An 18466-nucleotide genomic window follows, 5' to 3' on the forward strand; every position below is an offset into this window, starting at 1 on the left:
CATAATGCTAGAGAGATCATTCCATCAGCACAATAATATCTGCTTGCTGAACAGAACAGTCTCCCCTTTCCTCCCCTGCACAATGCTATGGGGGTTCACCTGACCTACCAGGGTGGTTTTGAGGGTGGGGTGCCAGGGGCTTCCTTCATTCTCTTTTGGAATAGAGGCTTCCTTATGCAGGCTTCCTTTATTCCCTTATATCAAGCCCACAGGCATGGTTGGCCAAATCCAGTAGCTCTGGCTACTGAAGAGTGCACTGACATTTTGCTGCATACCTCTCATGAGGACTGCAAATCATTGTCAGGGAAGTCCAAAATTTGGCTGTGGCGTCTTAATGATTAAAATGCATCTTGTATTATTTAAACATGCTTACAGTAAGTTGCCAACCATAATAAAGCAGAAAAACTATGGCCAACTTGTGTATTTGGCAACCTACAGCCTTTATGCTTATGAGATATTACTTTTTTACTACATATAATGCTTTAAAAACACATATCCTTGTAGTAAGCCACTTGTTCCTAATATTAACTCTTAACTTTTAAATGTTTAAGCTGTTAAAGTAAACTAATGAAGCTTTTGGCAGAAGAAATCTAGCCTTGAGAAAGCAGTTCAAGCCCTAGTAACCACAAGGCAACAGCATAGCAGAAAGGATACATTTGTGTGTGTGGTTATTAATATCTTTTGCTTACAGTGGCTAAAAAGCAAATAAGTGAGGCTGGGGCTAGCGGATGTGAGGTGTGAAGATGCAAGCAATCTGGGCTATACCACTTTGCAATATTGTGGCATTCTGGATCCTGAGGGCAACGACTTTGCTCCATCCTGTATCTCAATAAAGGTAGTTCTCTCTCCGGGCCAAGTTGGAGAAGGCTACACAGCAAAACCCAAACAGGCAGCATCTCCTCTCACATTTCACCCTTTTCCTATTTTTCCTTGTGGGCTGGGATTTTTAGTGGAGTAGGGTTAGTCTGCTTAGGTAGGATAATTCTTTCACTCTATTTCCCTTTCCCCAAGGGTAACCTCCCATCAGACAGAAGGTGCCCTAGCTGTGTAAAACTAATTTAGGAAATAAAGCTTTTAAACTTCCATTGTGGGCTGGTTATTTGTCCACATATTCCATTGCAAAGATAGACCCCAGTTGTGGTTGTTCGTTACATTTCCCTGTCAAGAAAGATCCTGGGCTGTGTGTCTCAGAGCTCATCACTGTGGGCACACACAGCAAGGTGGTTGTTTCAAAATTATAATCTAGCTCTAATCCCCAAACTAGGTTGTAATACTGATGTCCCTTGTATTTTTTCTTGTTTGAAAGCCGCTGAAAAAGAACTAGGGTGGGCACCTATATAAAATGTATTGTCTGCTTTAGGCTGCTAACAGGTAGGGTGATGAATTTTTTGCTGCTGTCACATGATGCAATTCCTAGACGATCAGCATGCACACACATCCATATAACAAAGGCAACATAACCAATGGAAGTGTTTCGGTGAAAAGGTTGGCCATGTCTATGTTATCTTGTATGTCTATACAAGCTGTACACTAATTCTGTTAAAGTAGTAAGCTGATGCCCTTTGAACAGATGCTTTTGCAAGCTGAAATTCAGGAAAATGTAAAAAAAGATACAGATGCCCTGGAGACAGCCACAACATAAGCCTCCTGGCTTTCAGTCTTATTTCAACATTAGAAGTTCAAGGTGTCCACTGTATAATTCACATGGTACCCTGACTTGGAATGCAAAACAAGTTCTTTCCACTGACTAATCTTTCAATATGTAAGCAAGTTCAAGTTATGAGACAGTTGAAGACAAATGTAATAATGTAAACTTGTGTTTGAGGCTGGTCGTTCTTTTTCATCCCCTGAAAATTCTGAATTGCCTTCTTCAAGGAATTTAATTAAGACCCCATCCTCAAATCTCCTCCTCACATTTCATTTCAGAACCTTGTGCGACACTCTGATTCCTTGAAGGACTTAAGACAATGTCTGTTTAAAATTACCTAACGGGTTTCACTGCCACTTATGAATTTTAGTCATATAGCCTTTTGGAGGATGACTGCTTGGGAACTTACACAAAATGGCAATATATAAACTTTAAATATTTTTCTTAAGCTCCAAGTCAGTCATCCTCCAAAGGCCCATGTGACTTATATTCAGAACTTGCAGTGAAATCCGATGCCTGTTTACTCAGCAGTATATTCCTCCCTGTGCTCAAGAGGGCTTATTCTCTAATACAGTAAGTATGTTTAGATTGCAGCCTAAATCTCATCTTATCTCACTGAAAAGAGAAGCAGCATCTTCTGCTCAACTCAAAAGCTAGAACACATTTAAGGAGGGTGCATATTATGTAGGCAGGAGAGGGTAAGCATGCAACTTCTGTACTTAGTTCCCTGGCACAATTATAATCAATGCTCCAAGGAACATTAAAATGCATGCTGCAATCGAGCACAGTTGTTGCTACTGTGGCTTTGACAAGTCCCAGGAGACTTATGCAAATGCAAATGCCATTTCATCACCTCTCTCCTAGTAAAGTGCTTTTAAACAACGTTGTCCATCTCCTGCAACTCTCTCACATAAATATTTTTATTAATACCGAGTCAAACTCCTATATAGCAATTCCCCTGAGAGTGAAGAGGCAAAGCAAGAATCCCATCAACAGCAGAGCCTAAAAGCCTCCAAACTCCCCACCCCCATTTACAGGAACAGATGAATGCAGCATTATATGTGTTGAAAATTAATGTTTTCAACTTTGTATCAATTTTTCATCTTGATGTAATGCCAGGATGATTCACAGCCCAACCACATGATCTGTTTGTGTGACAGCACACTTCCCATGTGCTTTATCATCATGCCAGTTTACTACGAGAGGCAGCTTGGGATGAGATAACAGAAAGATCTTTGGACAGTGGGTCTGCCATAATGGTGTCACACAATTGGGCAACAGTTACAGTAGTGGCTATTTATCATAAGGAAAAATAAAAACAAACATGATATGATTCAACAGTCAGTATACATAGATAGCTAAACATTTCATTTTTTGGGATGAAAACTGTGTCCCAACCAACTGCATACAGATCATATGGAACCTTAAGCATTTTTTAACTTCTGGTGAAATATTAAAATGGGCCTGCTCTTAGCTTGGCAATCCCAAGGCATGCTTTCCTCACACCATTTCCATATATCTGTTTGCAAGCCAACTGGAAACACTCTCCCTCATGCTGTGGCCCTAGTTAACCTCTTTCCCACCCATGCTGACAGGTAGCTTAAGGCCTGCTCACTCTGGCTATTTTCCTAGGAGAGGTCCCATGTAAAGTAAGTGCCACTCACACTAAGCTCCAGGCACAGTACTTGTCTAGTACTCCATTTCAGGGTTTGGTTTCAGGAAACAGAAGGCCAAAACAAAAATGATGGTGATACACAGTTAGTAATTGTAGAAATGCTGTCTTAAAAGAAAGTAAATAGTGGGCAGGGCAGGGTGGGAGGGATGCAGATAGGGATGTGATGGAGTTATAGGGTTAAAAATGGCTGCCAGTGGATCAATGATAAAGCATCCTAGTTTGTGTGCTCAGGTTGGTAAGATTTTAACCAGTCCCCAGGAGCAGAGCCATTCTCAGTCAATGGAAGTACTGCAGTTTTAACTAGCGAAGACTGGATTCTTGGGAAGGATTCCATTTCTAGTCGATTTATTCATGAGTAAGCACCACCAAACTACTCAAAAGGTGCCAGAGACAACAGAAAGCATTATCAGGTGCTGCTTTTCTTACCATACTACTCATTGTGAGAAGACGGCCAAAATTCTCCCTTCCGTGCAAAAGCATAGGAACCCAGCCTGTATGCCATCTGCTAGCAGGAATGATGCATTTTCATAGAATGGTTTGTGCCACTGTGACTGTGAATGGGTGCCTAATACTGTGGTGCCTCGCAAGACGAAAATAATCCGTTCCGCGAGTCTCTTTGTCTAGCGGTTTTTTCGTCTTGCGAAGCAACTCTATTAGTGGCTTAGCGGATTAGCGGCTATTAAAGGCTTAGCGGCTAAAAGGCTATTAGCGGCTTAGAAAAAGGGGGGGAAGCGGGGAAAAAATCGCAAGACTCGCAAGACGTTTTCGTCTTGCAAAGCAACCCCATAGGGAAATTCGTCTTACGAAGCAACTCAAAAACGGAAAACCCTTTCGTCTAGCGGGTTTTTCATCTTGCGAGGCATTTGTCTTGCGGGGCACCACTGTCCCTCTGTCATAACTTTTCATGCTGTCTACCCTGAGATGACTCACAATGTTCATTTATCCTACAAAGATGTGCTTACAAGCTGCAACGGGTAATACTATACTACTACTACTACTACTACTACTACTACTACTACTACTACTACTGTTTATACCCCGCTCATTAAAAACTTGCCAATACAGGGCTTCCCTTCAGATATCCCTTCAGATACAGGGCTTCCCTTCAGATAGTTCTTTATCTCCTTGACATCTGAAGGGCGTTCCACAGGGAGGTGCCACTACTGAGAAGGCCTTGGTACCAATTCCTTCCCTTTCAAAAACCTTTTCCAGACAATGATCCTTTCCCATGTCCTGCAAGGCAACAAACTGCTAGCTTTTTTCAGTTCGGTGTGTGTGAATTTTGGAGTTTTCAGTATGTTTGGGGGCAAAATGAAAGGAGGCTAATGCCCTGGAGGCATCACTGAAAACAAGGATTAAAGGCTACTGTAGTATGAAAAGGAGACACTTAACAATAAGAGGCAATTCTGTAAGAACAGGGAAAGCTGCCTTACACCAAGTCAGACCCATCGGTCCACCTAGCTCAGTACTGTCTACACTGACTGGCTCTCCAGGGTTTCAGATAGGAGGAGTCTTTCCCATCCCTACCTGGAGATGCCAAGGATTGAACTTGTGACCTTCAGCATGCAAAGCATTTGCTCCACCACTGTGTGATGCCCCTTCCGAAAAGGAGATACCACTCTGGAAGGCTAGTACACTAAGGCCCCAAATTAATGCAAATGTATACCATGGTAGCCTGATGGCCCATGTAGATTACGGAACCTTGAAAATCAAACAGAAAAAAGAGAAGGTGGGAATGCATGCCACTCTACAAACTTCCTTCTTCAACTCTGTACTTTTCTGAGGTGGTGGTGGAAGGTAACCACCCTTATCACCTCATGACAAGAGAGGCAGTGAGTAGAGTTGCCACCTTTGGTCGGGCAAAATAAGGGACGTGGGGAGGAATTGGGGGACTAAAAATTACGTTACCTCGTGCAGAATGAAATGACTTCAAAGCAATCCATTGCAATGGGTTGTTTCCAATGCTGGTCATACTCATAGGGTAGAGCCAATGACCCAATGCACATTCATTTCAATGACTCACATGCTCCCCACCTGATGAATGGCCAGCCAAAGAAAGAAAGAGGTGGAGATAGCAACAATTTCTTTTTGTCTTCCTCACAAAGCTTTGTGTCCAATAGGGTTGCCATATTTCAAAAAGTAAAAACCAGGACACCCTGAAAGTTGTTGAACTTTTTTTAGGAAGACCCCAAAATTGTTGAGCTGTAGGCATTCATAGAATCATAGAATTGAGGGCACCCTGAAGGTCATCTAGTCCAACCCCCAGCAATGCAGGAATTTTAACTAATGCATCATTTAAGGCACTCTTATACCACATTAACAGTCATGGAGTCCCCCAAATACCTCCAGTTTGTTTAGAGATCTCTCTCTCTCCCAGAAATATAATCCTCGGAGTCCTCTGGGAAGAAGGACTGCTTGCTATCCCACTGTTCTTTCTCAGGTAGCAAAATGTCTTAGAATCATAGAGTTGGAATAGACCACAAGGGCCATCGAGTCCAACCCCCTGCCAAGCAGGAAACACCATCAGAGCACTCCTGACATATGGTTGTCAAGCCTCTGCTTAAATACCTCCAAAGAAGGAGACTCCACCACACTCCTTGGCAGCAAATTCCACTGTCGAACAGCTCTTACTGTCAGGAAGTTCTTCCTAATGTTTAGGCGGAATCTTCTTTCTTGTAGTTTGGATCCATTGCTCCGTGTCCGCTTCTCTGGAGCAGCAGAAAACAACCTTTCTCCCTCCTCTATATGACATCCTTTTATATATTTGAACATGGTTATCATATCACCCCTTAACCTCCTCTTCTCCAGGCTAAACATGCCCAGCTCCCTTAGCCGTTCCTCATAAGACATCGTTTCCAGGCCTTTGACCATTTTGGTTGCCCTCCTCTGGACACGTTCCAGTTTGTCAGTGTCCTTCTTGAACTGTGGTGCCCAGAACTGGACACAGTACTCCAGGTGAGGTCTGACCAGAGCAGAATACAGTGGCACTATTACTTCCCTTGATCTAGATGCTATACTCCTATTGATGCAGCCCAGAATTGCATTGGCTTTTTTAGCTGCCGTGTCACACTGTTGGCTCATGTCAAGTTTGTGGTCAACCAAGACTCCTAGATCCTTTTCACATGTACTGCTCTCAAGCCAGGTGTCACCCATCTTGTATTTGTGCCTCTCATTTTTTTTGCCCAAGTGCAATAATTTACATTTCTTCCTGTTAAAGTTCATCTTGTTTGTTTTGGCCCAGTTCTCTAATCTGTCAAGGTCATTTTGAAGTGTGATCCTGTCCTCTGGGGTGTTAGCCACCCCTCCCAGTTTGGTGTCATCTGCGAATTTGATCAGGATGCCCTTGAGTCCATCATCCAAGTCGTTGATAAAGATGTTGAATAAGACTGGGCCCAAGACAGAACCCTGTGGCACCCCACTAGTCACTCTTCTCCAGGATGAAGAGGAACCATTGATGAGCACCCTTTGGGTTCGGTCAGTCAGCCAGTTACAAATCCACTGAGTGGTAGCATAGTCAAGACCGCATTTCACCAGCTTCTTTACAAGAATATCATGGGGCACCTTGTCGAATGCCTTGCTGAAATCAAGGTAGGCTACATCCACTGCGTTCCCTTCATCTACCAGGCTTGTAATTCTGTCAAAAAACGAGATCAGGTTAGTCTGACATGACTTATTTTTCAGAAATCCATGCTGACTATTGGTGATCACAGCATTCCTTTCTAGGTGCTCGCAGACTGTTTGCTTAATGATCTGCTCCAGAATCTTCCCTGGTATTGATGTCAGACTGACTGGGCGATAATTATTTGGGTCCTCTCTTTTCCCCTTTTTGAAAATAGGGACAACATTTGCCCTCCTCCAGTCTGCCGGGACTTCACCTGTTCTCCAGGAATTCTCAAAGATGACTGCCAGTGGTTCTGAGATCACATCTGCCAGTTCTTTTAATACTCTTGGATGCAGTTCGTCTGGCCCTGGAGACTTGAATTCATCTAAACTAGCCAAGTATTCTTGTACTATCTCCTTAGTTATTCTGGGCTGTGTTTCCTCTGCTGAATCATTTGCTCCAAATTCTTCAGGTCGGGCATTGTTTTCTTTATCGGAGAAGACTGAGGCAAAGAAGGCATCGAGGAGTTCAGCCCTTTCTGTGTCCCCTGTTTGCATTTCACCATCTTCTCCTCTGAGTGACCCCACTGTTTCTTTGTTCTTCCTTTTGCTACGGACATACCCATAAAAGCCTTTTTTGTTGCTTTTAACCTCTCTAGCAAGCCTGAGTTCATTCTGTGCTTTAGCTTTTCTGACTTTGTGTCTACATGTGCTGGCTATTTGTTTGAATTCCTCTTTGGTGGTTTCCCCCCTTTTCCATTTTTTGTACACATCCTTTTTTAATCTTAACTCAGTTAAAAGTTCTTTAGATAGCCACCCTGGCTTCTTTAGGCACCTTCCATGTTTCCGTCTCATTGGTATTGCCTGAAGTTGTGCTTTTACTATCTCCCTCTTAACAAACTCCCAGCCATCATGAACTCCCTTTCCTTTTAGTATTACTGTCCATGGGATCTCACCCAGCACTTCCCTAAGTTTTATGAAGTCAGCTTTCTTAAAGTCAAGAAATTGAGTCCTAGTATGCTTGGCTGCTCCTTTCTGCTGTATAGTAAACTTCAGAAGAGCATGATCACTCGCGCCTAATGATCCTTCCACTTCTTCCCCACTAACCAGGTCATCAACATTGGTTAGGACCAGATCTAAAATGGCTGTTCCTCTTGTTGCTTCTCCCACTTTCTGGACAATGAAGTTGTCTGCAAGGCCAGTGAGGAATCTGTTTGACCTTATGCTCTTGGCTGAGTTTGACATCCAACAAATATCCGGGTAATTGAAGTCCCCCATTACTACTATCTCCCTTCCTTTTGCATGCTTGGCCATCTGTTCCAGGAAGGCATCATCTATGTCCTCCATTTGGCTTGGGGATCTATAGTAAACTCCCACAATGAGGTCTCTGTTATTCTTCTCTCCCTTAATTTTGACCCAAATGCTCTCACTTTGGCTTTGAGGTTCTAAATCTTGGATCTCTTCACAGGTATACACATCCCTGACATATAACGCCACTCCTCCTCCTTTCTTGTCTGGTCTGTTTCTCTGAAATAGATTGTATCCCTCCATTATTACATTCCAATCGTGGGACTTATCCCACCAGGTTTCAGTGATGCCTATTATGTCATATTTAGTTTGCTGTACCAAGAGCTCAAGCTCATATTGCTTATTTCCCATGCTTTGCGCATTAGTGTACACACATTGAAGTCCATTAATCATTCCCCCGTGTCTCTTATTTAAGGATTTTTTCCTCCCACCACTAGGTCTGCGTGCTGTTTGCTCCGTTTGGTCTATGACATTTGGATGATCATCTTCATCAATTGATAGACTCCTACCTTCAGGAGCACTGTCTCCCTCCCCCACATTAGTCAGTTTAAAGCCCTCCTGATGAGGTTTCTGAGATTTTTGACAAAAACATTCCTCCCAACCGTTGTGAGGTGCAGCCCATCGCTTGCCAGAAGTCCATCTTCAAGAAACTGCAGTCCGTGATCTAAGAATCCAAACCGTTCCTGTTTACACCATTTGCGAAGCCAGCTGTTCACTTCCACTATTTTCCCCTCTCTCCCTGGGCCACGTCGTTCAACTGGGAGGACAGATGAGATCACAATTTGTGCATTTAATTGTTTCAATTTCCTGCCCAGAGCCTCGTAGTCTCTTTTGATCTTCTGGAGGCTATTGCTTGCAGTGTCTTTGGTTCCCACATGAACCAAGAGGAAGGGGTATTTGTCAGTGGGTTTTATGATTACTTGCAGTCTTGGGCTAACCCAACCCTAACAGTCAGGAAGGGTTTCCCTGAGCAGGTCACCATTTGAAGTTTCAGCATTTGCCTGAAGTCACTAAGTTCTAGCAATTCTACTTGTCTCTGCTTCCTCCCTCTGCATTTGTGACAGAAGGGCTAACCAGGCTGGTCTGCAATACAGGGGTGTAAGAAGTGCTGGAAAAAGGCTGATTTTTGAAAACCCCCACAGCCAATTCTAACAATTGCAGGTGACATATGCCATCATAAAATATGCATTTAGTTCTGTGTATGGGAAGGGGGAGAAAGTATATTTCAAAAACAATTAGTTGGTAGGACTCCTTACTGAGCTCCCTGCCTCTGCTCTGCCAAACAAGCTGTTTCTCAAGGCTGCTGCTCCACTATTGGCTAGCCTGGAGCATCAATCAGCCGGCTTTGGAGGGTAGGGCGGGCTCAACTTCCTAAGCAGCTAGCAAGTTAAGTTGCGAACAAGGCAAGCAGGTTTGGGTGAGCACACAAACACCAATTTTTATATCTTCAAAAATGGGACAAATTGGGAGCCAAATGAGGTAGGGGACTCTGCACCCCCAAAACGGGAAAGTTTATTTCATAAGATTTATATATTACTGTACTTACTTTTATTCATCACATTTTGTAATATCTTGTGGGAGAAACTGACACAAGTCTACTAGTAAGCCAAGAAGAGCTGTTGGCTGTTTGGAGGACAATATATCAGCAGTTCTGTAGTTTTTCTGCAGCTTTTATGAAGCCCATTTCACAGAAGTCAGGTTTGGAACATAGTTTTGCCCCAGGAGCAGCTCATGTTTGGAGCAAGTCATTAAAGGAAAATAAATTCAAGTAGCTTAGGCAATTTTAATATCTTATAACATGGTTCAGCTAAATTTTCACCTAGGAGTTTGTTTCAAACCTTTTAAACATTTATATACTCATACATTGTACTTAAATAATGAAAGTGAAAAAGTTTAAAGCAAGCAAAACATAGGTTGGATATGCAAATAGTTTTGTGCAAAATATGTAGATATTTGTAGAACTGGGAAGGTGCTTTGGTTTTTCCTTGGGGAGAAAAAAAGTGAGGGTGCAGTGTTTTACATTCCTGAAGCCAAGCAGAGTGACAGATGGTCAAAATAGCACAATTTCCCTCAGATGAGTAAGTTCAAGTAACAGTCATGCAATCACACAACAAGAGCACTCCTGTGCATATGAAAAGCTGTACAGTGCAAACAGGCAAGCATGTGCAGGAAAGGGCAGCCGCAACTGGCAATCACTTGCACAACATTCCATCAGCCTTTCAAAGTTGCACATTCCTTCAGTCAAACCTTTCTTCTGCCAAGTGCTTAACTATGCAACCAGTCTCATTGCTCCCCTTAAACAGGTCTTGATTGATGGGGAGAAAACAGCTGCACAATGAGCAAATAACTGCAAAAGATAAAGTCTTTTATAAAAATATTATAATTATTCCACCTGCAAGCCTGCAATTCCACCTGGCACAAATTTGACTTGAGCCTGCTTCTCCCCAGAAGTACGGAACTTCATATTCCAGTTCACTTTAGAGAAAGAAACAGAGCAGCCCCTCGGCCTCAGCAAAATAAACAGCGTATTAACATAAAAGTTACAGTGAGAAAGTGCTCAGTACAAAGCCCATTTATGCCTTCATCTCAATCAGCAGAAAGCATCTCTACAATTCTATGCTCTAAAAAGAACACATTGGCAAGAAGGTGTTTTACAACACAGGTCACCCTCTGAGAATAATAAAATGCACAACCGGACTCAAAAACATAGTCCTAGGAAGCAATAGCTGCTGATTTCACTGGAACGACTTCTAAATAATGTGTTTAAGATCAAAGAATAAATGAGTTAAATTTGTAATACTAATGAACACATATTTCCCTCTGATACACAAATGCTTTGCTTCCCTTAGGGATATCAGTTAAGCGCCAGAGCTTACAAAAAGATAATCTAACCCTGAAAAGTGTTTCAGCTGATGTATGATTGCAGTGAGGAATCATCCATTAACCTGATGAGCTGGCCGTTTGACAGGTTATTCTGTAAGCCTCCTCATTTATTTGTGAGCTAGCTTTGTAAGAGTTAATTCAGCGCCTCAGCAACCCAGCCAGCCACTGAGCCTATCCAGCCAGCAATGCTCTGCTGCTGGGCAGCTTCCTTCCTTTTCAGCCCTGCACTGGAAATTACCCAAACAAGCAGAACCAAGCAGACTGCAAAGGTCACACCTGGCGTGTGGCCAGCTCCGAAACCGCACCCCCAATTGCCAGGTTCAGGGCAGCCTGTGTTTTCCTTCCTTTGTTTCTTTTTTCCTCCCCCAGCTGTTCCATTCATAGGCCCAAGCTCAGCAATCTGCCCTTCCCAGAAAAAGAGCCCCTTATTAAGCTGAGCTAACTCAAAGGGCCAGCACAGCACGTGCCGCTCCTTATCTGCACCATCTCAAGATCCTATTCCATGGTGCTTAGGCAACAAAAAAAGTAAATGGACCTAACTCCCATTGGCTCCCCTGCAGCAATTCAAACAGAAGTGCAAAGCAACAAAGACATTTTCCACCATGGCAGGTGTTGGTGTCAGATTCCGCCTGAAGCAAGCAGGAGCAGAAGGGGGGGGGGGGTTCCAGTGAAGCTTTAGACATGCAGGGGCAAAGAGAGCTGGATATGGGATTCTTCGTATTGCTGCTTGGGGTGGGGGGATACGAAGGGTCCCTTATTGCTAGCGCAGCACCCAGTGAAAAAGGAAGAGACCAACCCAGATAAATGAGAGATGTTTCAGTTTTATACAAGCAACAGAAAGAATCTGGTTAGTAAATTGAGCATGACGCCATGTGAGCAACCTCTTACCTTTCTCAATTACTGTAATGAGATCTTTACATATTTTAATCTAAAGGGAAAGAACACAAAATCATGTAAATATGGGAATAGAGCACCTGCTGCTCTAATGACAGCCTTGTACACATTACTTACACAGTTATTAATGGGAAAAAACACAAGTTGTGTGAACTATACTTTCAGCGCCTATCATTTGGAAATGGAACTAATGAACATTAGCACTATTACTGAGTGAGAGGTAGGTGGTAAATTACTTCCACAGACAGATCCCACCACTGCTGGTTGAAAAACAATGAGACAGAAAATTACGATAGGAGAAATTAAAAAAGCCATTCCCTCCCTTCACAATGTATATATTATTTGCATATTACTATACCATATAAATTATATTACAAAAATCTTCCATCATTTGACACTAATCAATTGTACATCCTCTATCAGCTTGAGTCTTTGCCAGGCAGCTATAAGGAACTTCATGCTAAATAGTCTAGTTATCAAACACAGACTTACATTTCAAGGAAAAACTATACATAGAATTATATACATAGAGCTTTCCATTTTCATACAATTCCAAAAACAGAGTAAAAAGTAATTTATGTACCAGCATACACAGCCTCATTTATGTGCCAAATTGTAGCAATTTCCTAATTTTGTGCTTTCAAGGGTTAAGGATGTGTTTGATTGGTGAGATGCTGACTAGGCAATGACAAATTCTGTTTGATTTCATTATATCCAGATCCTCATCTTATTGGGCCACAGACCAACCAGTTAAATTTGGCAACTAGGGAGAAACAGCGTTCAAAAAAGTCATATATTTCATCCACAAAGCTTTTGTTTAACCCAAATACTTGCCTCTAGAGATTTGTGATGGGATTTTTGCTCTCAACACAAACCAGTATGTAAAGATGAATAAGCCCATGGGTCAGTTCATAACTGCTGTTTCCTAATCTTGATTTTAATTTGTTTTAGAATACATGATTGTAAGATGCACCAAGTATATCTTCTGTTGGAGCCACAAGTTGGGGCATAAAGCAGGGGGAGGGGGTAAAAAAGGAAACGGAAAAGTAGGCAATAATAACAACACAAAAAGTAGCATAACCTCTTCCACTATATATAAACTGATTGGGCAGCTGCCACCTGTAATTGCACTTAACTCTCTATAAAAAGGAGCTCTGTGTTGAAAAACTAAGACACTGACAACTTTCTACACTCTACCTGCTGGAAGCACTTTGAGGAATTAAAAAAACCAAACTAGTTTGCTTTTTTAATACTCCGCCCAACTGGCTGGGCATCCCCAGCCACTCTGGGTGGCTTCCAACACATATAAAAACATAATAAAACATCAAACATTAATAGTAACAATCTGATCTAATATAAAAAGTCACAACTTTAAAATAAACAGCATATTAAACAATGCAACATTCAACAATCCATAAGAATCTAATAGTAAACAGTAAAATTAAGCATCACCAAATAATAATTAAACAGTTTACACTCGCCCCCTCCACTATGTTTTGGTGGATTTTCTGAGGGCAGGAGGTGCATGTGGGGAGGATAAGGAGGGGGAAACACCATTGCTGACAGGACTGGTTAGGTGAAACACAACCCATATTTTTAATGTTTCTATAAACTGTCCAAAGAACTTATGGGTGGTATTGTTGGTATCCATTTGTCTCAAGAAACAATGGAGTGTGCCTCTGGGGGTGAAGTCAAAGTGACCTCCCTGGGGCGCAAGCCTGGGCAGTGTGTATGGAGGTCCTGGGCTGCCCAGGAAAGCAGAGCAATATGTTTGGCACCAGCTTGGCTGCTGAAATTGCCAGAAGGAGGAATACAAGGCACCACCCAAACATCTTAGGGACTCTACTCCCAATTTATGTAGGGTTTACTCCTTAGCCTTTTCTTCTCCCAAAGATATCCCACAAGGCAGCAGAGGTTTAGGATCAGAGTTTTCTTTCTCCCAAATTTGGCTCCCTTCCCAGGTTGATGAGCCCCATCTGCCCCTCACTTCTCTCTACAGCATGTGCAGAAGCCACCTTCTTGAACATTGGACCCACTATTGGCCTTCTCCCCTGAATCTATTGGAGCCTGTCTTCACATGCAGGGTAAATCCCGAACTCATGGAGGGTTTGAGACCCATCAGCTACCCTCACTTGGTTTAGCCAGCCAGCCAAAGCTGTTTCCCAGGGTGTGGCTGCTGTCACATGCTGACAGCTTCTAGGAACCACAGATGAGAATGGAGCACAGGGTGGGGACTAAAGGTGGATAAACTACCGTATTTTTCGCACCATAGGACGCACTTTTTCCCTCCTAAAAAGCAAGGGAAAATGTGTGTGCGTCCTATGGAGCGAATGCAGGGGGGAGGCAGGCGGGAAAAGCCCTCAAGAGCCGCACACAAGCTCCGTGCGCTCTTGCGGGCTTTTCTCCAGGAGGGAGAAGGGACTGACTGGCTGTAGCAGTCCCTTCTCCCTCCTGGGGGAAAAGCCCCCAAGAGCGGCGCCCTCTTTAAAGGCTGTGCGGCTCCTGCGGGCTTTTCTACGAGGTGGGGGAATCCCCCCACCTCCCAGAAAAGCCAGGAGAAGCCACACAGCCCCTTTAAAGAGCGTTCGGCTTCTGCGGGAGGTGGGGGAAGCTGCAGCAGATTCCCTCCTCCCGGGCTCCCTTTGAAGCGGCAATGTGGGAGGGGAGCAGCTTACACTCGTGTAAGCAGCTCCTCTCCCACTTTCCTCCTTCAAAGCAACTACGGAGGAGGGAAGGAAGAGGACCATGGATCCTCCGCTGCTCGAGGCTGCAGTGGATTCCCTCCTCCCGGGCTCCCTTTGAAGCAGCAAAGTGGGAGGGGAGCAGCTTACACTCGTGTAAGCAGCTCCTCTCCCACTTTCCTCCTTCAAAGCAACTACGGAGGAGGGAAGGAAGAGGACCATGGATCCTCCGCTGCTCGAGGCTGCAGCGGATTCCTCCTCCGTAATTGCTTTGAAGCAGGAAAGCGGGAGGGGGGCAGTTTACACTCGTGTAAGCAGCTCCTCTCCCACTTTCCTGCTTCAAAGCAACCACGGAGGAGGGAAGGAGGGGACCCATGGATCCTCTTCGCTGCTCGAGGCTGCAGCAGATTCCCTCGTCCCGGGCTCCCTTTGAAGCAGCAAAGTGGGAGGGGAGCAGCTTACACTCGTGTAAGCAGCTCCTCTCCCACTTTCCTCCTTCAAAGCAACTACGGAGGAGAGAAGGAAGAGGACCATGGATCCTCCGCTGCTCACGGCTGCAGCGGATTCCTCCTCCGTGATTGCTGGGAGCTTCTCTGGGCAGGAATTCCCTCAGCTTAAGTGGGGTGGGGGAAGTGTGGCAGGTAGGGGGGTACCTACCTAGACACTGAAGCCACATGTCTCTTAGATGAAAATTGGGAGTGAGCATTGTGTGAAGTGGCTGTGGATCTCCTGCCGCAGAACTGTAGGACTGTATAGAGTTGGGAGGGCCACCCAAGGGTCATCTAGCCCAGCCCCCTCACAATGTAGGAATCACAGCTAAAGAACACCAGGCAGATGGTCCCCCAACCGCTGCTTAAAAGCCTCCAGTGGTGGAGACCCCAAACACCTTCCGAGGTCATTGCAGGGTTGGAAGGGAACCCCCAGGAGTCATCTAGTCCAGCCCCGGTGGACAGTGGGCGCAATCCATCCCATTGCGCAAGACTAAAGATGCTGCACAAGGCTAAAGAAGAAGCCAAGGCAGGGATGGATCGCGCTTGCTGCCTTGTCTTCTTCTTTAGCTGCACTGGAGAGGTTTAGCTCCTGGCTGGAGAAGTTGCGCGGCTATGGATCCCGCGCGCTGTCTTGGCTTCTTTGCTCTTTGGGGCTGGGGGGGGGGACCCGGGCTTCCCCCGCAGCCCCGAGAAGCTCTGGGAGAAGTGGACAGGCTGCGTGCAGCCTGTCCGTTGCTCTTTGGGGCTGGGGGGGGGGGGATAATATTTTTTTCCTTGATTTCCCCCTCTAAAAACTAGGTGCGTCCTGTGGTCCGGTGCGTCCAATAGAGCGAAAAATACGGTACTCCAGAAGGAGCATTAAGTATTCTCCACCAGAGGAACTACCCCTCCCCTAACACTCCATACACCCCTTGGATGGTATACAAATGGAATAAATAAACAAAATAATAAACACCCCTTCATTCCATGGCACAGGGACATAGATCATGCTATGGAATCATGGTACTAGAATGAATAAAGCACTAAGAAAACTGCAGGGTTTTTAATGCTGGGAAAGACCCAAATACATTTTTTCCTCTTTGAGCAGCTGCTTCTTGGTCCTTTAGAAGTCATAATTCTGTTTGTAATCAGTCTGTTGCCATAGAAATGAATGTGATAACATACATCCAGCTTTATGGACCTAGAAGATGGATAAGAATTACCATGGGGAGGTGATAGTATCTGATTGAACAGAATCAATTGAACTGGAGAAAAACAACTTTGCCTTTTATCTGGTTAAGTAAATATATTTTCGCCACTGAACCACTGAATTTGCTCCTACATATACAATAGGCAAAGAGTCTATTGTGTATTTGTGTAGCTTTTTCAAAAGATGCAACCAATATATTACATCTGCAGCTAAATAATTTGGTTGTGGTTACTTTTGATAGGCTATCCATAATACTCTGGCTTTGTTACATGGCGGACAACATGACCCTGGAAGTATCAAGCAGTTGCAACAAAATATTGGCTTGGATTGGTAGTCAAAGCAAAGATTTATGGCAGGATAGTTAATAGAGCAGATTTGTACCCCTTTCTTACTTTAATAAAAAAAAAATTCTCCCCACCCCGATACATAGAATAAGAACATGGGATGGATTCCCCTAATGAACCCCACTTGCACAATGAAGCTTACTCCCCTCTCCTTCTCTCACACCTCCAGAAATCATCTCAGGTTCAGAAGAAGTGGTGGGGAGGAGAGGGGTGGTTCCATCTGGCAAGTTGCAATGCTTGTACAGACAGAATGTGTCTAATAGCACAGAGATGAATACTCTGAAGACTAAACTGCCAGTGGGATGTCATAACTTCATGGATGGAATTTAGTTCAGGCTGTCTTAAAAAGTTATGGGTGCCTTCAAACATCACACAATGGTCCTTCTCGTCCCTCTTCATTCCTTGCAGCCCCTCTTCCTTCCCCAATTCAGCTCCAGAAAGTCCCCCATGCTTCCTCTTACTTGCCTCTTCTCTAAGCTAAAAAGACCCAAATGTTGCAACCTTATCTCAAAAGGGAGTTGCTTAAGTCCCATGAACATTTTTGTTGTGCTTTTCCAGCTCTACAATATCCTTTTTAAAGGGAGGTGACCAGAACTGAACACAGATCTGTATTTCAATTCCTTCCTGAATGATCCCTAGCATGGGATACACAATTTTCACAACACTGGATTGAGAACTTCAATTTTTTAGTTATTTATGTATGGTAAGATTTATACCCCCAACCTTAAGTATGACTACTATCAGGGTTTGTTAACAAGAAAATAGAGATTTTTAAATACAGTAGATATAGACTTAGAATGTCAGTTAAAATCAATCTCAGTTAATTTCAGCTTTAAAAATGGAGCAAAAAAAAAAAAGGTTTTTGCCTAACACCAAACAGATACCAAAGTTGGCATCAATGAACCTTCTGGGTGAACTCCATAACCAAAGGGCCTTTTTTCTTGGTGCCCCTGCTATCAGATATTAAATAGGTGGCAACTAGGAAAGGCTTTGGACAAAGATGTCACTGATCAGGCAGGCACATACAGAAGGAGCTGGTTCTGAAGGTACTCAGATTCTTATGTAGAATTGTGCTCAGGAACAGACGGGTAGCCAGTGAAGATTTTTCAAACCTGACTGAATGGGTTTCAAAGTTGTCCCTGGTTAGTAGTCTAGCAGCAGCATTCTGAACTAAGTGAAATTTCCAGAAAGTCTTCAAGGGCAGCTTCATGTATAACACATAGTAGTAATCTGTTCTGGGTGCAGCTCAGCTACCTCTGTACAGTGGTAGAGTGTGCCCCGTGGGCGCCTGGGGCAGGTGGGGGCGTGCTGCACCGTGGGGGCAGGAAACAACGCCGGAGCAACTGTGACCTTGGGTTCCCTCCAGCTGGAGGGAGGCTGAGGGGGATCCGGTGGGTGGGCACTGCCCTGTGCCATCCTTCTCTATTATATAATCCTAATGGAGAGATGGGATTTATGAATAGACCCCGCTGCAAATTTTGAGATATCACACTTGCATGAGAAGACAGCACATTTGAGTTGGCACATTGGCTGCTTGCAGGGATAGGGGAGAAATTTGATTCAGTTTACATTTAAAACTGAATTTTTCAAACTTGTTGTTGTTTAGTTGTTTAGTCGTGTCTGACTCTTCGTGACCAGAGCACGCCAGGCACTCCTGTCTTCCACTGCCTCCCGCAGTTTGGTCAAACTCATGTTTGTAGCTTTGAGAACACTGTCCAACCATCTCGTCCTCTGTCGTCCCCTTCTCCTTGTG

At 44.0% G+C, this 18466-nt stretch overlaps 1 protein-coding gene across 6 annotated transcripts in view; it reads right to left on the minus strand.

The window, feature by feature from the left end:
* The window catches only part of RALGAPA2 (Ral GTPase activating protein catalytic subunit alpha 2), a 184077-nt gene that overhangs the window by 3272 nt on the left and 162339 nt on the right, over positions 1–18466 (minus strand). Inside the window, exon 40 of one of the 6 annotated variants that reach the window (XM_077933547.1) lies at positions 12003–12042. The exons of the other annotated variants lie outside the window; for them this stretch is intronic. Within the exon in view, the coding sequence (XP_077789673.1) occupies positions 12038–12042 (5 nt within the window). The 3' untranslated portion in view covers positions 12003–12037. The remainder of the gene's footprint in view (positions 1–12002; positions 12043–18466) is intronic. 6 annotated transcript variants of the gene reach the window in all.

The sequence above is a fragment of the Podarcis muralis genome, chromosome 8 (assembly GCF_964188315.1).
Source record: "Podarcis muralis chromosome 8, rPodMur119.hap1.1, whole genome shotgun sequence".
NCBI lineage: Eukaryota > Metazoa > Chordata > Lepidosauria > Squamata > Lacertidae > Podarcis > Podarcis muralis.